General features: G+C 40.1%; 1 protein-coding gene across 1 annotated transcript; it reads left to right on the top strand.

The window, feature by feature from the left end:
* Positions 1–1265: 1265 nt before the first annotated feature.
* DHRS7 (dehydrogenase/reductase 7) lies at positions 1266–18113 on the top strand. The gene is made up of 7 exons (XM_004426210.3): positions 1266–1665; positions 7596–7748; positions 9726–9832; positions 10299–10538; positions 13068–13190; positions 14393–14608; positions 17884–18113. Exons 1-7 carry the CDS (start codon positions 1533–1535, stop codon positions 17929–17931), a joined length of 1020 nt encoding a protein of 339 aa, XP_004426267.1. The 5' UTR covers positions 1266–1532; the 3' UTR covers positions 17932–18113.
* Positions 18114–21893: the final 3780 nt, after the last annotated feature.

The raw sequence follows: 21893 nt of genomic DNA on the forward strand, positions 1-21893 counted from the left end.
AAATCAGATTAAAGAACAAAGGCATATTTTTGAGACTTAGACATTCAGAGCTCACTTAGACCTCTTAATTTCCAGGGCTGGACAGATTAGAGATCATAAAGATCTTTGTGCCAGGTTTTCCCAGCTGTAGGCTTGCTGTCCCATCTCCCACTACCATAATTGCCATTTGCACCTCTGTTCCCCCTTCTCCTTCCCCGCGCTGGAATTTCTGATGGAGAATCCAGTTTCCCCATCCATAGTATAGTCTGGCTTGGGACACTAAATCTAACCCCAACGTACGTTTTACAGAAGGAGAATCAGGATCAGAGGAAACTCTTGACTAGAGTTTGTTCACTGTAGTGAGACTCAGTGTGGTATTTTTAAGCACTTTATTTTAAAAGTCATTTATTATAAGGAAAGTAAAACCCATATTGCAAAGGTGACAAGCCAGTGAGGGTAACTCGAGCAATATTATTCTAAGTTGTAATTGGGTAAACAATCAGTCAAGCTCAAAGTTTAGCTGATGCGCATCCTTCTCGGAAAACCCAGAACCATATCACAACAATTTCTGATTCATCTCAATTTAAACTTATTTAATTGCAAGGGGAACTCGGTAGGTGCAGAATATAGAAGTTTATAAACAGTCTCTGCCTTTCAAGTTGGAGTCTAAGAAATGATAATTATGATGGAAACAATAAATAATAATAATCATTAATGCTAATAATTACAAAAGAAAGAATGAATATAATTACTGTGGACGAGCCGCTGTGCCCTTCACAGATATCTTCATTTAAACCTCCCTATATATTCTTTGTGGGTACAGATAAGGAAGTAATTTACTCCGGGTCGCGGAGAGCACAGCTACTGGACTCCAACGGGGTGGGCTTAGGTCGCCAATCCGTGCTCCTAGCGCTAGTGCTCATGGACAATTTTGGCCAAAGCTGCACTTTCTCATCCAGCGATGAGGCACGTGTCATTTGCAACGTGCTTTCCAAATTTAAGTTGACACGGGGCCAATCCAACTCAGAGACTGCATTAATTCAGTGGGGGTGGGGTGATGGTTTGTTTAGTTCATCTAGTTAAAAAAGCCAGATAAGGAGGAGGAGGCCGCGTTCATAGGTTGGAATATTTGTGCTCTCCCTGTTGACACCACCAGAGCCTTGAAAACTAGTTGCCCTCAAAACAACTGTTAAGAAATGTTCTTGGTATTACGAATCCCATGGCCACTGTACCAATAGGAGTCCCGCCAAGTAAATAAGTCACCCACGCCTTTTGTTCCCACTGTAACCCTTTACTAGGCGCACAAGCAGGCGAAGGGTGCAGCCGTTGCCAGGCTTGGCGGACCAGGCGCGACGGGCGGGCATCCCCCACGCCCCACGCGCGCAGCCAAGGGCGGCTCCGGCCGGGCGGTGCGGGTCTAGGCGCGCCCGGCCGCTCCTCCCTCTGCGCGCTCTCTGGGCGGAGCCGGGCGGCGGCCGCGCTGATCCCTGAGTGCTGCCGGGCGGCTCGGACGCCGGCCGTCTTCCTGCCGCGGAGCCCGGCGCGCGGCCGCGATGAGCTGGCAGCTGCTGCTCTGGCTGCTGGTGCTGTGCGCGCTGCTCGCGGTCGTGGTGCAGCTGGTGCGCTTCCTGCGGGCCGATGGCGACCTGACCCTGCTGTGGGCCGAGTGGCAGGGGCGACGCCCAGGTGAGAGGACCCGGAGCCGCCCCTCCCGCCGGAGTGGGAGGCCGGGCGCCGTGCGGCCGAGTTTCCGCTGCCCCCGCGTCCCTCCGGGTGGCGTGGAGCTTCCGGGCAGCGAGGCTGCGCCTTTGCCCGGGGCTGCGGGTGCGGGAGGAAGAGGCCGGGGCCCAGGAGGCTATTCTGTCCGTTGTCTCCTGTCCTGGTCGGCACCGACTTGTCGGGTTGCCAAAGTAAGAGAGCACTGGAATCGGCCGGGCGCCCTCGGGACTCCGAATTCTTAACCCACTCCCGGGGATTCGCATGCAGCGTCGGAGCGGGATACTTGGAGAAACAGTGCGTGTCCCCTTGCGTTTGTAAGGGAGTCTCCTTTTAGGGACTGGAGTTCGGTTTTTCTACTTCCTGAAGTTGTTTATCCTCGACTTCTCACTCTCCTGGAGTTTTGAAATAAAATTTGAGATAATTTGCAGTTACCCACCTACTTACTCATTGGGATAGAAGTAGAACCCTAGAAAGAACTGGATTGGCGTTTTGCCCGGAGCAAGAGCATTATTGGCATATTAAGGAGCCTTCCGCCCATGTCACTTTTATCTGTGCCCCGCTTAAGGTTTTCTAAACGCATTCTCTGTGCTGAGCAGAGTGCTGGGCCCTTTGCACACATGACCTTTAACTTTTACAGCCACTCTTACAAAGTTTTGTTTTTTTTTTTTTTTTGCGAGGAGATCAGCCCTGTGCTAACATCCGCCAATCCTCCTCTTTTTTTTGCCGAGGAAGACGGCCCTGGGCTAACATCCGTGCCCATCCTCCTCCACTTTATATGGGATGCCGCCACCGCATGGCTTGCCAAAGCAGTGTGCCGGTGCGCGCCCGGGATCCGAACCAGCGAACCCCGGGGCTGCCGCAGCGGAGCGCGCGCACCCAACCGCTTGCGCCACCCGGCCAGCCCCTCTTACAAAGTTTTTAATTTTATTTTCCAGATAGGGAAACTAATGTTCAGAGAAACTCAGTGACCTGCCCAAAGCTAGGCTTTGGATCCACAGGGGTTGCGGGGAAGTGGGCTTTCCCTGGACCGAGTGTCCTGTATGAAAAGGGCCAAATCACGTGACGAGGTTTGCTTGGAAGTGATAGCTAGTATGCTTTCAAAGCCGGGTCGGGGAGGGAAGGGGAGCGATATCGCCTCCAAGGGCGGGAAAATTGGTTCTTGGGGACCAAAAAAAATCTTAGATGCTACAGTGTTTTGTGTCCCTCCAAAGCTCAACCCTACCTGACAAAGTCTTATTCCTTAGTGTTTCATTTCTCTCCTTGGTCCCCCCCCCCCCAAAGCCCCAATAGATAGTTGTATGTCATAGTTGCACATCCTTCTAGCAGTATGTGGGACGTGGCCTGAGCATGGCCAGAGAAGCGGTGCGTTGGTGCACACCCAGATCCGAACCTGGGCCGCCAGCAGTGGAGCATGCGCACTTAACCCTTAAGCCATGGAGCCGGCCCTCTCCTTGGTTTTTTTGTGTATAACGTATGCAGCGCTGACATTATTGAGTTCGTGGAAAATACACCTCATACAAGCGAGGTCAGTGCTACAAAACGATGGTAAATGGATGGCTGTGACTGGCAGATTTTCTCTTAATCATTTGCTTCCATCTCAACAGATTTAATGCACCAGCCTATTGGCTGCTTTGTGGATGTTTGTGTTTGATCCTTAGTGCTTTTGTGTTAACTTGGACTTTGAGAATTACATAAAAATAGTTTATATTTTATTATGTAATTCTACAAAAGTTATTTAACCCATTAATTATATCATGTGCTGAAAAGGAAGAATATTGACAATATCTAACAGCTAAAGTAAAAGTTATTTTCACATATCAAGCAAAAGTTAAAAGTTGAGGTGACTAAAAATTTTTAAGAAATTCATTTAATTTTTTTAATGTTTTACTTTTGCTGGAAAATAACAGTTTTGAAGGATTTTTAAAAACATTTAATTACATTGCTATTATTATGTAGTAGTTACGTAATTTGCTAATTTGCACATGTAATTTGATACATTACAATTTAAGAAAATACATTACATTAAGTTATTCAGCAAATACAGTTATAAAGTTAAATGTTAATAGCTTTTAATTTTTAATTTAACTTTTAACTTAATTTTTAAATTTAGCCATTCTTAAACCTGCATTGACTGAAGAGTAAACTTTATAGAACTCCTTTTATGTTTAAAGCACACATATATGTACAATATATAAACAAATATACAGTATATCTGTGGAATTAAAATTTCATGGGGGAGTTATTAGGGAAAATACGACTAAAAAGACTCCTGGGAGCTGGAAGTGGAGATGAGGGCAATAATGAAAAATAGTTAAAGGAACATGGAGATAGACTCACGTTCCCAAAACAGCTCAGACTGGAAAGATGGGCAGGCTCTGTTAAGGTAAAAAAAAAAATTCTTGTCTTTTCTATAGGTTTTATTATTTATGTCACTTTAAAAAATAGACAGTATACTCACATGATACAAAATTTAAAAATACAAAAGGCTATATGGTGAAAAGTAAAGCTCTCGCCCACCCTTGTCCCCCAGCCATCCAGTGGGCCTCTCTGGAGGCAACCACCATTTCCCACCTTTTATGTATCCTTCTAGAGAAATTCTCTGTGTTTCTAAGCATATGTCTCATATGGTGAAATTTAAGGGTGACTAATTTTAGATATTGCATGTAGATCCAGAAAAATCCATGACAGAAGTCCAGAGTAGGAAAAGTCTCAGTAGCCCCACATGTGAGGAAAACTCAGGTTTTGGTTGACTACTGTCAAGCAAATGTAACCTCAATGTGAGTCAACTGTGAAGTGACTGCCAGAAAAGATGAGGCAAGCCTGGGAGACCTTTGGTGTCTGAAGCAACAGACTGCAAACAACAACAGATGTCTTCTGAATACCTGCTTGTGTGTGTTAGCTCTGTGCTAGGCGCTGGGGACACAGCGGTGACTGAGCCGGCCCCTGTCTGGACCCTCACAGAGCCTACCTTCTGGGGACAAGGGAAGCGATTTAGTCATCTCATGCTGAACTGTCCAGACCCCACGGGATACCCGTCCTGGGTCCTGTGCTGGCCAGCTCCCTTCAGGAGGAGCATTGACCAGCTGGAGCTTGTGCAGAGGGTGTGAGCAGGAGTGAGGAAACCTGACCACATTTTATCTGAGGGAAGGGAGCAGAAACTGGAGGTGTTTATTTAGCCTTAGAGACTTAGAGGGGACATCACGGCTGTCTTCAAATACACGAGGGATTGTCACGTGCAAGACAGGCTTGATTGATTCTTTCTGCTTCCCCAGGGCAGAACTGCTGCTGACTGCTGCAGGTCGGTGGAAGTTAAAGATTATCACGTCAGTATAAGAAAGGATCCTTGAACCCCTGGAATGATTAGACTTGTCCAAAAAAGGAGTGGGTGCTTTGGAGCTAACTAACTTCCTCATCCTGTGAGCGAATTAAGTAGAGACTAGTCAACAGCCTGAGCAGAGAATTCTGAAACTGGGTTGAACTGTGAGTTTCCTTTCAACTCTGAGAATCTGCTTTCAGAGGCTCTTTAAGGGAGGCCATTATGTGTGCCAGATTCTGTGGAATTGGTAACAAAAGTTGGTGCTAAATAAAAAAGTCTTCTTCTCTAGAGTGGGAGGAAGGGTGTCAGAACGGCAGGTGTACTAAGATAAACACGAGCCTGGGGGTTTTCATCGTTGGATTTCAATAATATTTGCACATCCGTGTAAAAATGAAGACATCTTTTGTTAGTTCTAGTTAGTAGATAGTTAGAAACAAACTCTCTTCACCCTGGGGTCTGAGTATTGCAGAACTGTGGAACAAAGAGTGGTCAGTGAATGAATAAATGACTGAATATACATTCTGCTCTTCCCGATACAGTCCTTCAGGAAGGTTGCTCACTTGTGCCTTTCCAGAAAAGTGCATCATATGATAGGAAAGCAGTGTAGCCCAGACAGTATTTGGGATGTTTCCATCCTTAGTTCAGATATTTACATGAAACTCTTTCATGAGGACAAGCTGCATTTTCTGGAATGGCTAAGAAACAACTGGGCTTTAAAATATTGATCATATTAAAATGTGGGCCCCATAAGCTAGTGGTCAGAGTGTGGGCTTTGAAGCTAGCTCTACCTGGGCTCCTATCCCAGCTCTGCCAGGTTCTTGGGTGTTTATTCACAGTCATTTATGGGTCTTTTCTATATTCCAGTCTCTGTGCTGAGCACTGAGGACAGCAGTGAACAGGCAGACAGGCTCCCAGCCTTTGGGGAGTTTACAGTCTAGTGGGGTAAATTAATCTCTGTAAGCCTCAGTTTCCTCTTTTATAAAACTGAGATAATTCCTATTTCATAAGGTTCTTGTGAAGGTTTTAGTGAGGTAATGTGTTTAAGCACAGAGGAAGCAATGAAAAAATGTTCAGCCATCCTAGTTAGTAACCCCATTGCCCCTGGCTGGAGAAATTAGAATACATCAGTTATTGAGTGAGTGTGTTTTGCTGCTGAAAAGTCCATTTGTTAAACAATTTTAGCAACACTTGTAGTTGACATTTTATTAAGCACTGAGTATGTGTCAGGCGCTGCTAATGGTTTACGTGTTTTAACTTGTTTCTCTCAACAATCCTGTGAAGGAGGTTTTGCTGTGAAGCCCATTTTCCAGTTATGGGAAGTGAAGGCACCGAGTTCTCACACGGGAGCACTGCACCGCTATGTCTGTTGGCGCCAGGATCTGAATCCTGGTCTTCGGAGCTCCCACTGTTAACCCCACAGTTAGATTTTAGAATTGTTTCATAAAACAGTAAACTAGTTTCCTGGTTTTAACTTTTCTGATCTAAAATCAGAAATGTATATGTTAAGTGATACCTTGTTTGCTATTTTTGATAAATAATACATATTTTAATAAACAAGGCGCACACGAACCTTGCAGCACAGCGACTCTACGCATTCAGATAAAGAGTGGCTATCATGTCCCGCAGTGCAAATAAGTTCTTCATTGGACAAAAGCAGAATAAGCCGCATGTCACTGCTTTATTACAGTAACGTTTTTACCGTCTTGAACAAGAACGTAGTTGGGCAAGCAGAGCACAGCATTTCCTTTCTGCCATGTGCGTTCCATCTGGGGTGAGCTGCTGGATTCTCCTAGGGTGAAAGCTCAGGCATTTGGGGAGCACGTTTACAAAATGACCTTTAGTTGGTAGGCGTCAGATGGGAGTGGCAAATGGGAAAAACATGACTTTAAAAATCCAGGATGATTTCACCATTGTGTAGATAGAGTAGAACTTGGTGTATTCAGATTCGTTGTCAATACCTCCATTGCAAGAAATTAGAATAATAGCATTGAAAACTGGATGGAACCTTGAGTGGTCATCTTATCTGAATCCCTCATTGTATGGATAAGGAAAGTGAGAAAGTGAGTCCAGGCAGATTTTCTATTCATTTAGCCTCACTTTTCTCGATTAAATACACAGATAAAGAGAGACTTGGAGTCAGACCATGGAGTTATAAGACTTGCCTTGAAGTCAAGTCTGGAAAACTCACCCAAGAGTCTGGCATGCACAAAGTAATGTGTTGATAACTGTCACTAATATGATTTGTATTCATGCTTTTTTGTTTTATTAGGTAGGAGGTGTTTTCTTAGGATATTTAATTTTTAAAAAATTTTAAATCACTTCATTTAAGTATGGTTGTCATATAAAAAACTGTACATATTTAATGTATACTACTCGAGGACTTTGGGGATAAGTATACACCTGTGAGACCATCACCACAATCAAGGCCGTAAACATAAGATATTTAAATTTTTAAGTTCTGCACATTATGTCTTCATATTTGGTGATATGGTTTCAAACTTCTTTTTTTGGCTAATCTTTGATTCATGCATGTCACTCATAGCTTATTTTCTGTCCTCAATCCCCACTCCTTTTTCAACAGAATGGGAGCTGACTGATATGGTGGTGTGGGTGACGGGAGCATCAAGTGGGATTGGTGAGGAGCTGGCTTACCAGCTCTCTAAACTGGGAGTTTCTCTTGTGCTGTCGGCCAGAAGAGTGCAGGAGCTGGAGAGGGTGAAGAGAAGATGCCTCGGTGAGTAAAGCTGAAATAGTGGCGGTGCTTCCTAGGAAAGGGTGGGATTTTCCTGGGCAGTGCACTATGGCTCCAAATCTCCAAGTGCTTTGACCCAAATCCTCTTCCTTTTCTCATCTCTTAATTAGCTGCCCTTCCCTTTTTCTTCTCTTTTTCTGCCACGTTTCTATTTTGGCACTGACACTTGGCATTAGGGAGTGACCACCGGTTCTCTCAAACGTGGCTGGATTTTTAGTGACGAAATGAATGTCTTATATTTTTGTCTTAGAGAAAGAACAGTTTGGTTCTTTTTTTTTTTGTGAGGAAGATCAGCCCTGGGCTAACATCCATGCTAATCCTCCTCTTTTTGCTGAGGAAGACTGGCTCTGAGCTAACATCTATTGCCAATCTTCCTCCTTTTTTTTTTTTCCCCAAAGCCCCAGTAGATAGTTGTATGTCATAGCTGCACATCCTTCTAGTTGCTGTATGTGGGACGCGGCCTCAGCATGGCCAGAGAAGTGGTGCATCGGGGCACGCCCAGGATCCGAACCCGGGCCACCAGTAGCGGAGCGCGCGCACTTAACCACTAAGCCATGGGGCCGGCCCCTGCAATTTGGTTCTTATGTATGATATACATGTATGTAACCACAGAAATTTAATTAGAAAGGATCCTTACTCATTTGCTAAAATGTCAGATATTAAAGTCGTATGGGATGGTATAAGATTTTTGTTATAAAGGATGAAAGAACAGGAATGGAATTAAATTTAAAAAATGCAATTTGAGATAATATCTTTCATATTCATATAAAGGGCAACAATGTTAAGTTTTTGTTTGGGTTTTGGTGTGGTTATGTGCACATTGAAAGCAGCCTCTGGTAATGAAGTTATTATTTCTCATGGTCATTTCATATCTAAATTGAGATAATTTTGAATTTTTCAGCAGACCATTTTTTTGGTCATCTACCTATCATTCTTTAAGAATCTTTCTTTCACTTTGCTGATGGAACTAACCACCTAGAAATGAGAGTTAGTTGCCAAAGCCACCAGGCCTCTTTCACAACATTGCTTTCAAAGACCTCTTGTGTTTTTGCACTGGGCTGCTTCTTATGGTAGCTGCTCCTCCCCTATTGAAACTTGCAAGTCCTGCCCTGGCAGAGATGAACCATATCAGCACTTCTTATTTGGAGTGCTGATTTCCTTTTATCTTTCCTTTTATCTAATTTCCTTTTATCTTTCAGATCATTGGTGCAAACTTTTCTGTTTCTTTCAAAACAGTTAATGTTTCAAAATTTACTCCTTTGCCCATGAAGCCTTTATACCTCTTATATTTTCTCTACTTGCTTGTTTTTCTTGCTGGTATTACTTGTTGTATTTCAAGGTTACAATCTGAAAAAATTAGTTTAAATTGTTCTTTTGATGAACAGAAATAAAAAGTGTCATTACAGCCCAATGTATTTCTTGGTTGGGAATTTCAGGATTGTGTCCTTTTCCTTGTTTGCCTCCTGGAATCCATAACCTCTGGAAGGAAGCTTCTATGTGTTGTATGAATGGAGAACTGAGCTTCTTACTGATTTTAAACATAAATTGTTTTTGTTTTTTAATGTGTGTAAAAGAGCAACTAAACTTTGTGAACCTATCATAAAACAAATGTACCTCTGTACTTCTAAAGAAATTGCTCTAAAATTTTTTATTTTTTTTAGCTTGTAGTATAATCTTTATTTCTTCTAGAGTCTGTTCCAGTGTTAGACTGTTTATATACAAGTGAAGAGAGCCATTCTACTTCCTGCATACCCAGCCAGCTTTTTGTCCAATAAGATGTTGCCACATTACCACCAGCCTTCCTCTTGGTCACTGAGAGAAACTTCCACAGGGCCACTCAGAAATGAGTGTGTTGCCAACTCTGGTTGTAGGGTGGGTGTTAAACTTAATGAAAGTAGCAAGGAGCTTGACTGAACTATTGCATGACTTCCACACTAATTTTTAACTGTCTTTATTTAGAGAATGGCAATTTAAAAGAAAAGGATATACTTATTTTGCCCCTTGACCTGACTGACAGAAGTTCCCATGAAGTGGCGACCAAAGTGGTTCTCCAGGAGTTTGGTAAAGTAAGTAGCATTTTGAACTGATAAGTCTTGCTTTGAAGTAGCTGCAAGAGATTCCCATCGGTGTGGTGCTGTCATTGAAAGGGCATTAGGCAAATGGGTCTCTGCAGTGAGGGCAAGGCCCATGAGTTGGGCCTCTTAATCTGTGAGACTTTGGCTTTATGTAATTAGTACTTTTCATGCCTTAACAAGTACTAATTCCTTCATGTAGAAAAAAAGAAGCTAAAAATTCACTGCCTTTTATGTTTATGACACTTATTACTTTCCATAAAAAGTCACTTAAACTGGGAATTTAATTCCATAGGTAAATTCTGGTTTTTAGTTTATCTTTTTATTGCTGACTTGTGGAAATACACCATTTTGTTCCATTGATTCTTCAAATTAATAATTTACCCACCATCCCTAGGAATTCCATCAGCCATCTACAAGTCATCCTCAAAGTTCCCCTTTTCTGATTTTATTTAACTAGATCGACATTCTGGTCAACAATGGTGGAAGATCCCAGCGTTCTTTGTTTGTGGACACCAGCCTGGATGTCTACAAGGAACTAATAGAGCTTAACTACTTAGGGACGGTGTCCTTGACAAAGTGTGTTCTGCCTCACATGATCGAGAGGAAGCAAGGAAAGATTGTCACTGTGAATAGCTTCCTGGGTATTGTATCTGCACCTCTTTGTAGTGGATATTGTGCCAGCAAACATGCTCTTCGGGTAAGGCCGCTCAAACTCAACTCTGATAGAACTGACCTAAATGTGTATATGGGGGATATAATATGGCCATCACTGTAAGAGGTCATTGGAACTGAGCAGTGATATAGGGAGACAGAAAGAGAGACCCAAGGAGATCCTTGGTAGAGGACATCCCCAGAAGATGCTGAAAAAGACTCGAGCCTCACGTGTTTCTTCCTAATTCAGCAAACATGTATTGAGCACCTACACTGTGCCATGTTCTGCAGCAGATCCTGGGGATATAAGATGATAAGACATGGTCCCTGCCCTCGAGAAGTGTCTGGTCTAGTCAACATGTCACCCTTCACTTTATCCTCATTTCTACAACATCATCATGGCAAATTTGGGGTCTACCCCTTGTTTCTTTCACATACACTTCAGGACGTACTTTTCTCTCCTATTTCTGTGACTTCTTTTTCCTTTTTCCTGCCCCCTGGATGATTAGCCCTGGGCTTCTAGCCTTGACTCTATTAACCCTAGTTTCATTGGAAGAAGAAAATCTAGTCAAGGCAGAGGCTAGGAGAAAAGCTTGATTTGGGTTGCATAACTTATGAGATGTGAATATTAAAAATGAATGCATTCTTTTTTTTGTGTGAGGAAGACCAGCCCTGAGCTAACATCTGATGCCGATCCTCCTCTTTTTTTTTTTTTTTTTTTTTTTTTTGCTGAGGAAGACTGGCCCTGGGCTAACATCTGTGCCCATCTTCCTCTACGTTATATGGGACGCCACCACAGCATGGCTTCACAAGCAGTGCGTCGGTGTGCGCCCGAGATCCGAACCGGTGGACCCCGGGCTGCCGCAGCAGAGCACGCGCACTTAACCACTTGCGCCACTGGGCCGGCCCCCATGAATGAATTTTTAATGTTGACTTAAGACTAGATATGAAGAAATGTTATTAAACTATAACATGGAATAAATTAAATCATAAGGCCAATAGGAGGAGAATGATTAAAGGAGACACATAATTTATAATTAATGCTATTGAAGGTCAGTTTAAGTAGAACGTTTCACTGTTGGAATGATTAACTGTAATGGTCAACACAGTTTCATGAAAATTTGAAGCTTTGATTCCTTAGGACATCCTCTTTCTGCTGTGAAGAGCAGACAGTTGCACAGAGTGATGAAAGTTGGGCTAGTCTCAGGCAGTCAGGTGAGGGAAGGCGGCCACCCCTTCTGTTTGGCACCAAGTATCTCATAAGACATGCGGGATGCTTTCAATCAAACACAATATAAGTTGTCTGGCCTGCCTTCTAAGACTTACTGTTTTATTACTGGATTTGATCTGCTGCTACAATGTGGTGGGTTGAGACTGTAGTTAGTTATACCCGTAGCTAAACACTGAGATCAGGAGGCTGTTTTTGAAGAGCACGTTTCCTTCCCAGCAGGCTGTACAATGAACTTTGTTTCTCATTGAAAAGTTCACACACTGTACTAGAGGCGATTTCAAAGGAGAGGTTTTAGTGTCCGATGTATTGGCTTTTATGGTGTCCTCTCCCCTTTTGCTATAGAGGGGCAGAAGGTTAAGGGTATGGGAGTTCATTCATTTACGAAGCCTTTCTTCCTGTCCATCTGAGTCAGGCACTGTGTCAGTCTCTGACAGCATAAACCCTCATATGCCCTGTGTTTGTTAGGGGTGAGCATGAAGGGCTGGCAATGTTGTTGGATCATAAATGAACGTAATGAACGTACCCTGAGTTAGCTATTTAGGCTTTTCAATAGTTAACTCACCTTATAACAATGTAGTCTTGGAACATTTCCTAATTTAGGAAAAGAGATAAAGGGAAGTAGATGTTTACTCCCTATTTGGCTTAGAAATAGCCAGTATCTTTAAGTCTAGAGGGTCTAGCTTGTATTTACAAAAGTCATTGAGTAAGCAAGCATATTACATTTTTAACTAGCCATGTAGTGTCTTACTACCCAAAAAAGATAAATGTTTGCTGAAACTAATTTTGTGTTAAAATAGTAATATAAATTTAAAAAGTTGAATTCTCCCTCTGATAGTTTCTGGTAAGTACTACTCCGTTTTTGCTCCACCTTGCCCCAGCATCGGCATGTTAGACTACTCTGAAGGATAAAAAGAAACCCAACCTCAGTGATTCTCACTGGAGAACATGCACCCCTTTTGGAGTAGGGAGATGGGGACTGGTGTGAGGACGGTGTGTCAGAATCTCCAGGGGTAGTTTTTCACCTGTCCGGTGCTTGCCTTCCATAAAAATCATTGATGACATGAGCTGCCACTATCAAAGGGGGTGAACCATTCATACCCAGAAAGAGCTGAGAATGCCTGTTCTAGATTGTCTTCAGTCTTACAGTTAAAAATGCCCAATAGGCTTGCACAGTTACATTTCCTGTCCTTTACACAGGCATTTCAGAACATATTTGACAATGTGGTGCCATTGTCCTTCATAAAAAGTTGAAGAAAAGTAATTTCATGCTAATAGTAGACATGAGATATGTGTCTGTATTTAATCTTATTTGCCTTTTTTTTTTTTTTTTTTTTTGCCTGTTAGGGTTTTTTTAATGGCCTCCGAACTGAACTTACTGCATACCCAGGTATAATAGTTTCTAACATTTGCCCAGGACCTGTGCAGTCAAATATTGTGAATAATGCCCTAAAGGAAGAAGTCACAAAGGTACAGATTTCTGGTTGGGGAATAATATGAATGCTTTAGTAGTTATATATTGGTGTTGTATCACTACATCTCAGGGTTTTCACGTTAGAACTGCTTATGAATTGTTTACAAAACTTAACTCATGGCAATAGCAAAATTTTAAAGGTTAGCTGATCGTGCTTTGGCATCCAGTTTTAATAAAAGCTAAAGAAATTGCTACTATATGCTTGTAAGTAATCCACTATTATGTGGGCTATCAATATTTTAAAAACCTAGTTTCTATCAATTCACAAATTATAGCAACATTGAAAGGTTCTGTGTGGTTGAATTTTTCTACATTAAATCTTACTAGGATTTTAAAGAGGAATTATGGTGAAGGAGTCTAGGAAAAGGCTTGTTGAGTTGTGTTAATTTAGGTTAGCCTCACCCAGGCCTATGCCTCCCTCAGTTCACAGATTAAACATTGTGATCTAGCAAATGAGTAGCAGATGTCTCATGAAGAATCCGGTATCACTCAATAATACAAAATCCCTCTAAAGACCATGAAATTTTCCTTCTCCTTTAAAATCTATTTCTACTGAGATATAACTCTGTATATGCATCCATGTAAATAGTCACAGATATAATTTATATTTTCAAATTTTCTGTGGAGGCTCTAAAGTAAAATAGAATAAGCACTCTCTTGTAGGAATCAAGGGAGTTGGAATGTAGACCTGGTTACTACTAATGATCTGTGTGAGCACAGAGGAGTTCCTACCTTTCTGGGCCTCAGTTTATTTATTCATAGAGTGGTAGTGGGTTAACTAGATTAGCATACCAGATTTCACGACCAAGAAACTCCTTTTATCTTCTTTCTCCCTTTCATCCCCATGGACTCCATGTTTTATAGAATTTCATTTGCTAAATGTGTGTGTTAATAATTTGTTTAAAAATTTTTATTACTGAAGTCATATATAATTATCAGTAAGTACATTAAGATGATGCAGTTCTGATTAAAAGCAAAGAAGCTTCATCTTTTAGTTAGCCTGCACAACTATCTGGTAAGTGTATGATTTTTGTTAGGTTTTTTGAAATATTACAAATAGCTTATAGACACCTAAATCAGATCACATTAAAGGAGTCACTCAGCTAGATGACTTCTGGGTCCTTTCTAGCTTTAAAGTTCTGTAAAATACCTTGGATAAATACTCAGCATTCACTTAATTTAAAAAAAATTTTCTTAGATTGTAGGCAATGGTGGAGACCAGTCCCACAAGATGGCAACCAGTCGCTGTGTGCGGCTGATGTTAATCAGCATGGCTAATGATTTGAAAGAAGTTTGGATCGCGGATCAGCCTTTTTTGTTAATGGCATATTTGTGGCAATATATGCCAACCTGGGCCTGGTGGATTACCAACAAAGTGGGGAAGAAAAGGATTGAGAACTTTAAGAGTGGTGTGGTAAGACCAATTTATACATTTAACACATACCAATCTTAGAGGAAAGTATGAAATTTTCTAGTGTTTAAAAACTTTTCTCACTAACCCTCCATAATCTCATGATATAAATACAAAAGATCTAAAAAGTATTCTATCCCCCATGCATATCTGTTGGTTTACTATAAGTTACTACTGGTCTTGGAGAAAGAAGTTTTCTATAAGGTAAAATCAAATCAAAGATGGCCATTTTTTCTTCTGTGCTTACTATTTGACCAGTGTATGTGCCAAAATGTTCTTTCTCCACTGTTTCTCAGACACTCCTACCCATCCTACAGATCTCAGCTCTGGTGTCAGCTCCTTGGGTTGATATCTGGCCTCCCCTCCCATTTCTCCCCAGGACTAGGTGCACCTCAGCCCCCGTGCTTACCTCTGTCGAAGCGCTTACCATGCTGTCAAAGCAGATGCATTCTCACTGTGTGGTACTGTTTCCTTTGACCTTGTTCCAGAAGGACTCTGCACATCTGAGATGTGACTATGTCCATGACTAAGAAAATATGCTGATCACTCATCTCTCAGCATTTATTCTGACAGAAATTAAGGAATATTATGAACTATTTCTGAGAAAATTGTGACCATCAAAAGAATTTAATGTATAAAACAGCACAGGAAATGTAATGAGTAAAGCCAAAAATTATAGATACGATATGCAAAGAAAGGTTATTTCTGTGGACGGTTTTTATTGTTCAAGTATTTCTTTCAACGATTACTACCTTCTCTTAGAAATAAGTTAGTAGGGATTGATATATAAAGAGAATTATAAAATGAGATCATACCATATGTATCATTACATAAACTACCACTATTTAAGCAATCCATGAATTGTTAGAGATTTAATTTGTTGTGACTTTTTGCAAGACAGTGAAAATGAATTAGTGAAAAAAGCAAAAAACAAAACAAAACGAAATGCTTAAAGAGACTTAAAGGTTATAAAACTTCCATGATGGGGCTGGCCCAGTGGCATAGTGGTTAAGTTTGTGTGCTCCGCTTTGGCACCCTGGGATTGGCAGGTTTGGATTCTGGGTGCGGACCTATGCACCGCTTATCAAGCCATGCTGTGGCAGGCGTCCCCCATCAGAAATAGAGGAAGTTGGGCACAGATGTTAGCTCAGGGCCAGTCTTCCTCAGCAAAAAGAGGAGGATTGGCAACAGATGTTGGCTCAGGGCTAATATTCCTCACCAAAAAAAAAAGCAAACAAAAAACTTCCGTGATGCACTAACATGTCCAGAGCTTAAAAAATCATGAAGGGGGCTATTCATTTTCTACCAACTTGTAATGTGGACCAGTTGCTTTGGGCCAAATCATTTATGAGCATTTTGGTAATGTTGGGACTTGATAGTGTGGGAAGTTCTAAAGGTAGAGCTTCATCAAAGAGTACATCTGGGTTTTAAATTTGGAGGACAGTTGATATAGTGGTATTGTACCCAGTGATGGCTACAAGTTGAGAGGGAAAGGCCACCTTACTAGAGAGGTGACACAGCATCCTGGTTAAGAGCATGGAGCCTGGTGCCAGACTAGCTGGGTTGAAATCCCAGCTCTACCGCATACTTGTCCCATGGCCTCAGACAAGTTACTTCTGTAGAAGTCAGTCTCCCCATCTACAATATAGAGATTTGTGATGATAATAGCACCTCATCATAGGATTGTTATGGGAATTAAATGAGTTAGTTTATGGAAAGCTCTTAAAACACACCTTGGAGTGTTACACTTATTAAGTATTAGCCGTTAATGCTCGTGTTTTGATGGTAGCAGGATATTCAGCTAATAGTACAGGTCAAAGAGTTAAATAACACAGCAGAGAGAGAATGCATTCTAGAAATAATTGTCTGAGAGTTGAAGGAAGGACCAGGGGCTGGAGTTTCAGTCCCACTATAACAGTTGTTCTTTCAGCAATATCCGTAAGAAGGTTTTGTTTTGTTGACAGAATATCTAACTGTAACTGTAAACATGAACATTACTCAGTAAATCTAGCATTTGACTACATCTAGCCTTTTCTAAAAATGATGGCCTTCCTCTTCCTACTACCGTCTTTAATATATTGTTTATTACATGACCTTATTGCTTTACCACTTTTTTATGATAAACTGGGCATCCTTTCATTTCCCGGTACCATTTCTGAGATAGAATACCTCATTCTTCACACAAAACCATAGAAACTCTTAAAAATTGTTCCTTACTTTTTTTACTCACTTCTCTCCTCCCTGCCTCTTTCCTCCGCACTGTTATTTTCTATTGTATATATCTGGCTCCTTACTGAGATTTTTTTGTAAGCATATAAGTTAAGAGAATGCCAGTATAGCTTATCAAACTAAATGTACTTGTTGATAATACTTGAATTTGTTTCTCTCCTTTAGGCTAGGAACAGCATGTTTGGGACTTTATTTTGATGAATCTTTATTATTTTTAGGGATCAAGAACAATAGCTGCATTGAATTTTGTTTTATAATTTGTTTTTGTCTTACTGAGTGCAAATTCTTGGAAGTGGTAAATGCATATTTTCCCAAATGAATTGTCACATCTTAGGGATTATCAAGTTGCCTTGTTTTACCCTTTAAGCAATATACTAAAAGTTCACAAATCATTTTATTTTTTTGTTGCAGTAACATTCGTTTATAACATTGTATAAATTTCAGGTGTACATCATTATACTTCTATTTCTGCATACATTACATCATGTTCACCAGCCAAAAACTAATTACCATCCATCACCGTACACATGTGCCTAATCATCCCTTTCGCCCTCCTCCCTGCCCCCTTCCCCTCTGGTAACCACCAAGCCACTCTATGTGTTTGTTTTTTGTTGTTTTTTATCTTCTGAGTGAGAGCATACAGTATTTGACTTTCTCCCTCTGACTCACAAATCATTTGAGAGTTATCTGTCAAATATTTCAATTCTAAATACCTATTCTTTGTATTTACTAAGGGACGTCAGTGTGGGTAATGATATGCTGCTCCGGAAGAGTACTAATAGAGATTTAAGCACTTATGAGATGGCACGAACCGATGCAAACCAACGATAGTGGAGATAGTGATGCTAAACCCATTAGAGATAGATTTGTGTAGATCTAGAATTTTGGCTATGCTTTTTATTCTAATTTAAGCATTTGCCCAGATTTTATAAGGATTCTTAACAGTGAATCATAGTGATATAGCTCCTCAAAACAGAAGGAATTAATTGTCAAAAATTGGGGTAAATAAAAGGAATGGACTGATTCATGTTACTGTCACTCTGTTATAGGATGCAGATGCCTCTTATTTTAAAATCTGGAAGAGAAAACATGACTGAAGGAATACTTGCATTTTTCAAGCCACTGGAGGGAGAAATGGAAAACATGAAAACAGCGATCTTCTTAAGAACTGAAGACTAACTTGTAATTTTACTTCTTAATAGATACAACTTTCAACATGTAATAAATAACAAATAAAAGACTGCCATTAATCTTGCAATAAAGATAGTAATACATACTACATTCTTGGATAAAAGAGCATTTTAACATACTCTAGCATATATGCTTAAAATCTAGGTAAGCAGAATGCTAACCAAAGAATTACAGTAATCCATTTAATATAAATGCATGGAATATTACATGAAGCAGAATGCTGAGTAATGAACAGATATAAAGAAGTATCTGAAATGGTCCTGCCTATAAGGTATTTACACTCTCTTAGAAGAGCTGACAGGTACAAATGACTGTAATTTGAAGTAGTAGGTAGGACTCATAGCAGCCATAATTGATTAAACATCTGTTATATGCCATTTGCTGTATTGAGGTGCTTTGTATTCATTAATGCATTTATTCCTCAAAACAGCCCACTAAGGTAGGTGGTACTGTCCACCTGTGTCGATGAAGAAAGAGATGCCCAAAGCAAGTAGGTATTATTTTCCCAAGGTCACAGAGCTAGTACGGGGTAAAGCCAGGATTAAACTCAGCTCAGGAAGACTCCATTGGCAACTCCTTACGTGTTATTGTAATTAATTTTACTTTAATCTTTAGCACCTTACATTAGAAAACATGGATAGGCCACAACAGAAAATCAACAAATATTCCTTGACTATCTACTGTCAAGGGGGGTGTAACAGAAGAAAAACATGGTTCTTATTTATGAGCAGTTCACAGTTTAGCTATAGCCAAGGTAACATGCATAAAATAACTGTAGAATAGTTGTGGAGGCTGGAGGCCACCCTCCTTGGGAAAGGGGGAAGGTGCTATGTGGTGGAGCTACACCGTGGGGTACAGTAAGTAAAAGCAGTGGAATAAATGCACACATAGCAACATGGATATATCCTAGAAGCATGGAGATGAGTGAAGAAAGTAAGTGATGAACTACAACACAATTCTGTTTATATTGCTTAAATTTATGTGCATAGAAGGTAGTGCTCACTTTGCAAGAAAACATGCAATGAAAAGATACACATTAGACATCTTATAATGGTTGCTTAGGATGGGGCGGGGAATGGGGGTGTAGTATGGGGATAAAATGGAATAAACAAGAGAGGGCTCTTACACAATCAGTGATAAAAATGGGAATTAATGATTAACTGAATACACAGTGCACCTGGGGTAAAAACAAAAAGAGGAATTGTTGAAACAATTCTAGAATGCTACAAAATAACATATATATGCCATGTGGCATGGTACAGACTGTAAGTGCAAACAGGAGTTCAGAAAAGGGAGAGATTTGCAGATGGAATAGTGTGGAAGCCCTTCCTGGGGATGGGGTGGGGTCCAGGTCAGTTTTGTTTTACGCATCATTGAATCTCCAGTGCTTGGCATTGTGTTTGCCAATGTTGAGGGTTTGTTGAGAGTATGTAAGCCAGGCATTCTTTGCCTCCAGAATATCATGAATGAAAACTCACAGAGACTGAAATTAGCATGGTATGAGGATGAAGGAAAAATGAGTTCAATTTGCTCAATTACTCCAGCCAATGGAGGGTAGAAGAGGCATATAAATAAATTAAAACGATCTTTAAAAATTCATCTTATGGTGTTTTTCTATGACATGTAATTAATTAATGCTGTGTCTGTGTATAAACCCTCTCTCTTCCTTAGGCTCTTTTGTCAGCAGCCCAAGATGGAAAGGCAGCTTTTTATCAAAGTTCATTTTGTCAAAAATAGTCAAGAGCTGTGAAAACAAGTGTTCACATATTGACTTTTTAAGAAGTGTTTATTATTTTGCACTGACATCTCATTTCCTAATCATTATCTCGAATGGCTCTTTGAAATAGGAAGGAAATAGAATGTTCATTCTACCGTTGCTGAAACTGAGGCATAGATGGTTTTGTGCAATGTGATTGCTGGTGAATCAGTAGAATAGAGTTACCAGTAGAAGCTATGGCTTTAGGATTAGTCTGCTCAACTACTGGGTCACCAGTAAGTCGCATGAGACCTCAGTCACAATCAGTTATTCAGAGGCAGATTTAATAAACATCCTATTATTTTTAACACCTTTACTGAAGTATAATTGATGTACAATAAACTGCACATATTTAAAGTATACAATTTGATAAGTTTTGACATAGGGCCACATTTGTGAAATTATTACCACAATCAAGAGAGTAAAAGTATCCATCAGCCCCAAAAGTTCCCTTGTGCCCCTTTGTAATCACTTCCCCTGGCCACCCCACCCCAGGCAAACGATGTGCTTTCTGTCACTAGAGATTAGTTTGCATTTTCTAGAGTTTTATATAAATGAAATCATACAGTTTGTACACATATTTTGCTGGTGGGTATGTAAAAAATGGTACAACTGATTCGAAAAATCGTTTGGCAGTTTCTTAAAAAGCTAAATGTACACTTACCATAAGATCCTGCCGTTTCAGTCCTAGGTATTTGCCCAAGAGAAATGAAAACATGTCCATACCAAGACTTGTAAATGAATGTTCATAGCAGCTTTACATTATAGCCCCAAATTGGAAACAACGCAAATGTCCATCAGTAGGTGAATGGAATAAACAAATTGTGGTAATTCCATACGATGGAGTTGTACTGGCAATAAAAAGGAATGAACTATTGATCCATGCAACAACATGGATGAATCTAAAAATAAAGAAGCCAGAGCATCTGGGTCTGGATATTTCTTTTTTTAAGAGATTTTAAATTATGAATTTCATTTCTTTAATGGTTATAGGCTATCCAGATTGTCTATTTCGTCTCAGTTGAATTTTAGTTTTGGTTGAGTTTTAGTAGTTTGTGGCTTTCAAGAATTGGATCATTTCTTCTAAGTTGTCAAATTTATGAATGTAAAATTGTTTCCTTATTATCTTTTCAGTGGCTGCTCGATTTGTAGTGATATTCTTTATTTCATATTAATGATTTGTGTTGTCTCTTTATTTTTGTCAAGTCTTTCTACAGGTTTATCAATTTTATTGATTTTTGTCAAAGAACTAGCATTTTGTTTAATTGATTTTCTCTATTGTTTTCCTATTTCCAATTTCATTGATTTCTGCTCTTTATTATTTCGCTGCTTTTGCTCACTTTGGGTTTATTTTGCTCTTCTTTTTCTAGTTTCTTGGGGTAGGAACTTAGGTTATTGTGTTGAGATCTTTTTTCATTTCTAATGTAAGCATTTAGAGCTATAAATTTCTCTCAGCACTGCTTTAGCTGCAGCTCACATATTTTGATATGTTGTGTTTTTGTTTTCATTCAGTTCTACATATTTTTCTAAAATTTTCTTTGAGACTTCCTCTTCAACCCATGAATTATTTACAAGTGTGTTATTTCATTTCCACATATTTATAGATATTTTCCTATTGTTTTTATATTATTGATTTCTAGTTTTCTTCCATCATGGTGAGAAAACAAACTGTATGATTTCAATTCTTTTAAATTTGTTGAAGTTAAAGTTTTATCATTCAGGATATGGTTTGTCGTTTTTAATATTCCATGGGTACTTGGAAAAGAATGTGTATTCTGTTGTTGTTGGGTGGAGTGTTCTATATATGTCAAGTAGGTCCTGTTGGTTGATTATGTTGTTCAGATCTTCTGCAGACTTACTGATTTTCTGTCTAGTAGTTCTGTCAGTTGATGAGAGTGAGGTGTTGAAGTCCCTCACTATAATTGTGGATTTATTTTTCTTTTCAGCTGTATCAGTTTTTTGCTTTATGTATCTTGAGGCTTTGTTGTTTGGTGTGTACACTTGTCTTATTAGTGGATTGATCCTTTTACCATTCTGTGATGTCCCTCGTTGTCTCTAGGAATTTTCTTTGCTCTGAAGTCTACTTTATTGGATATAAATACGCCACTTCTG

This window comes from Ceratotherium simum, chromosome 24 (genome assembly GCF_057802395.1).
Source record: "Ceratotherium simum simum isolate JZ-2026a chromosome 24, ASM5780239v1, whole genome shotgun sequence".
Lineage (NCBI taxonomy): Eukaryota > Metazoa > Chordata > Mammalia > Perissodactyla > Rhinocerotidae > Ceratotherium > Ceratotherium simum.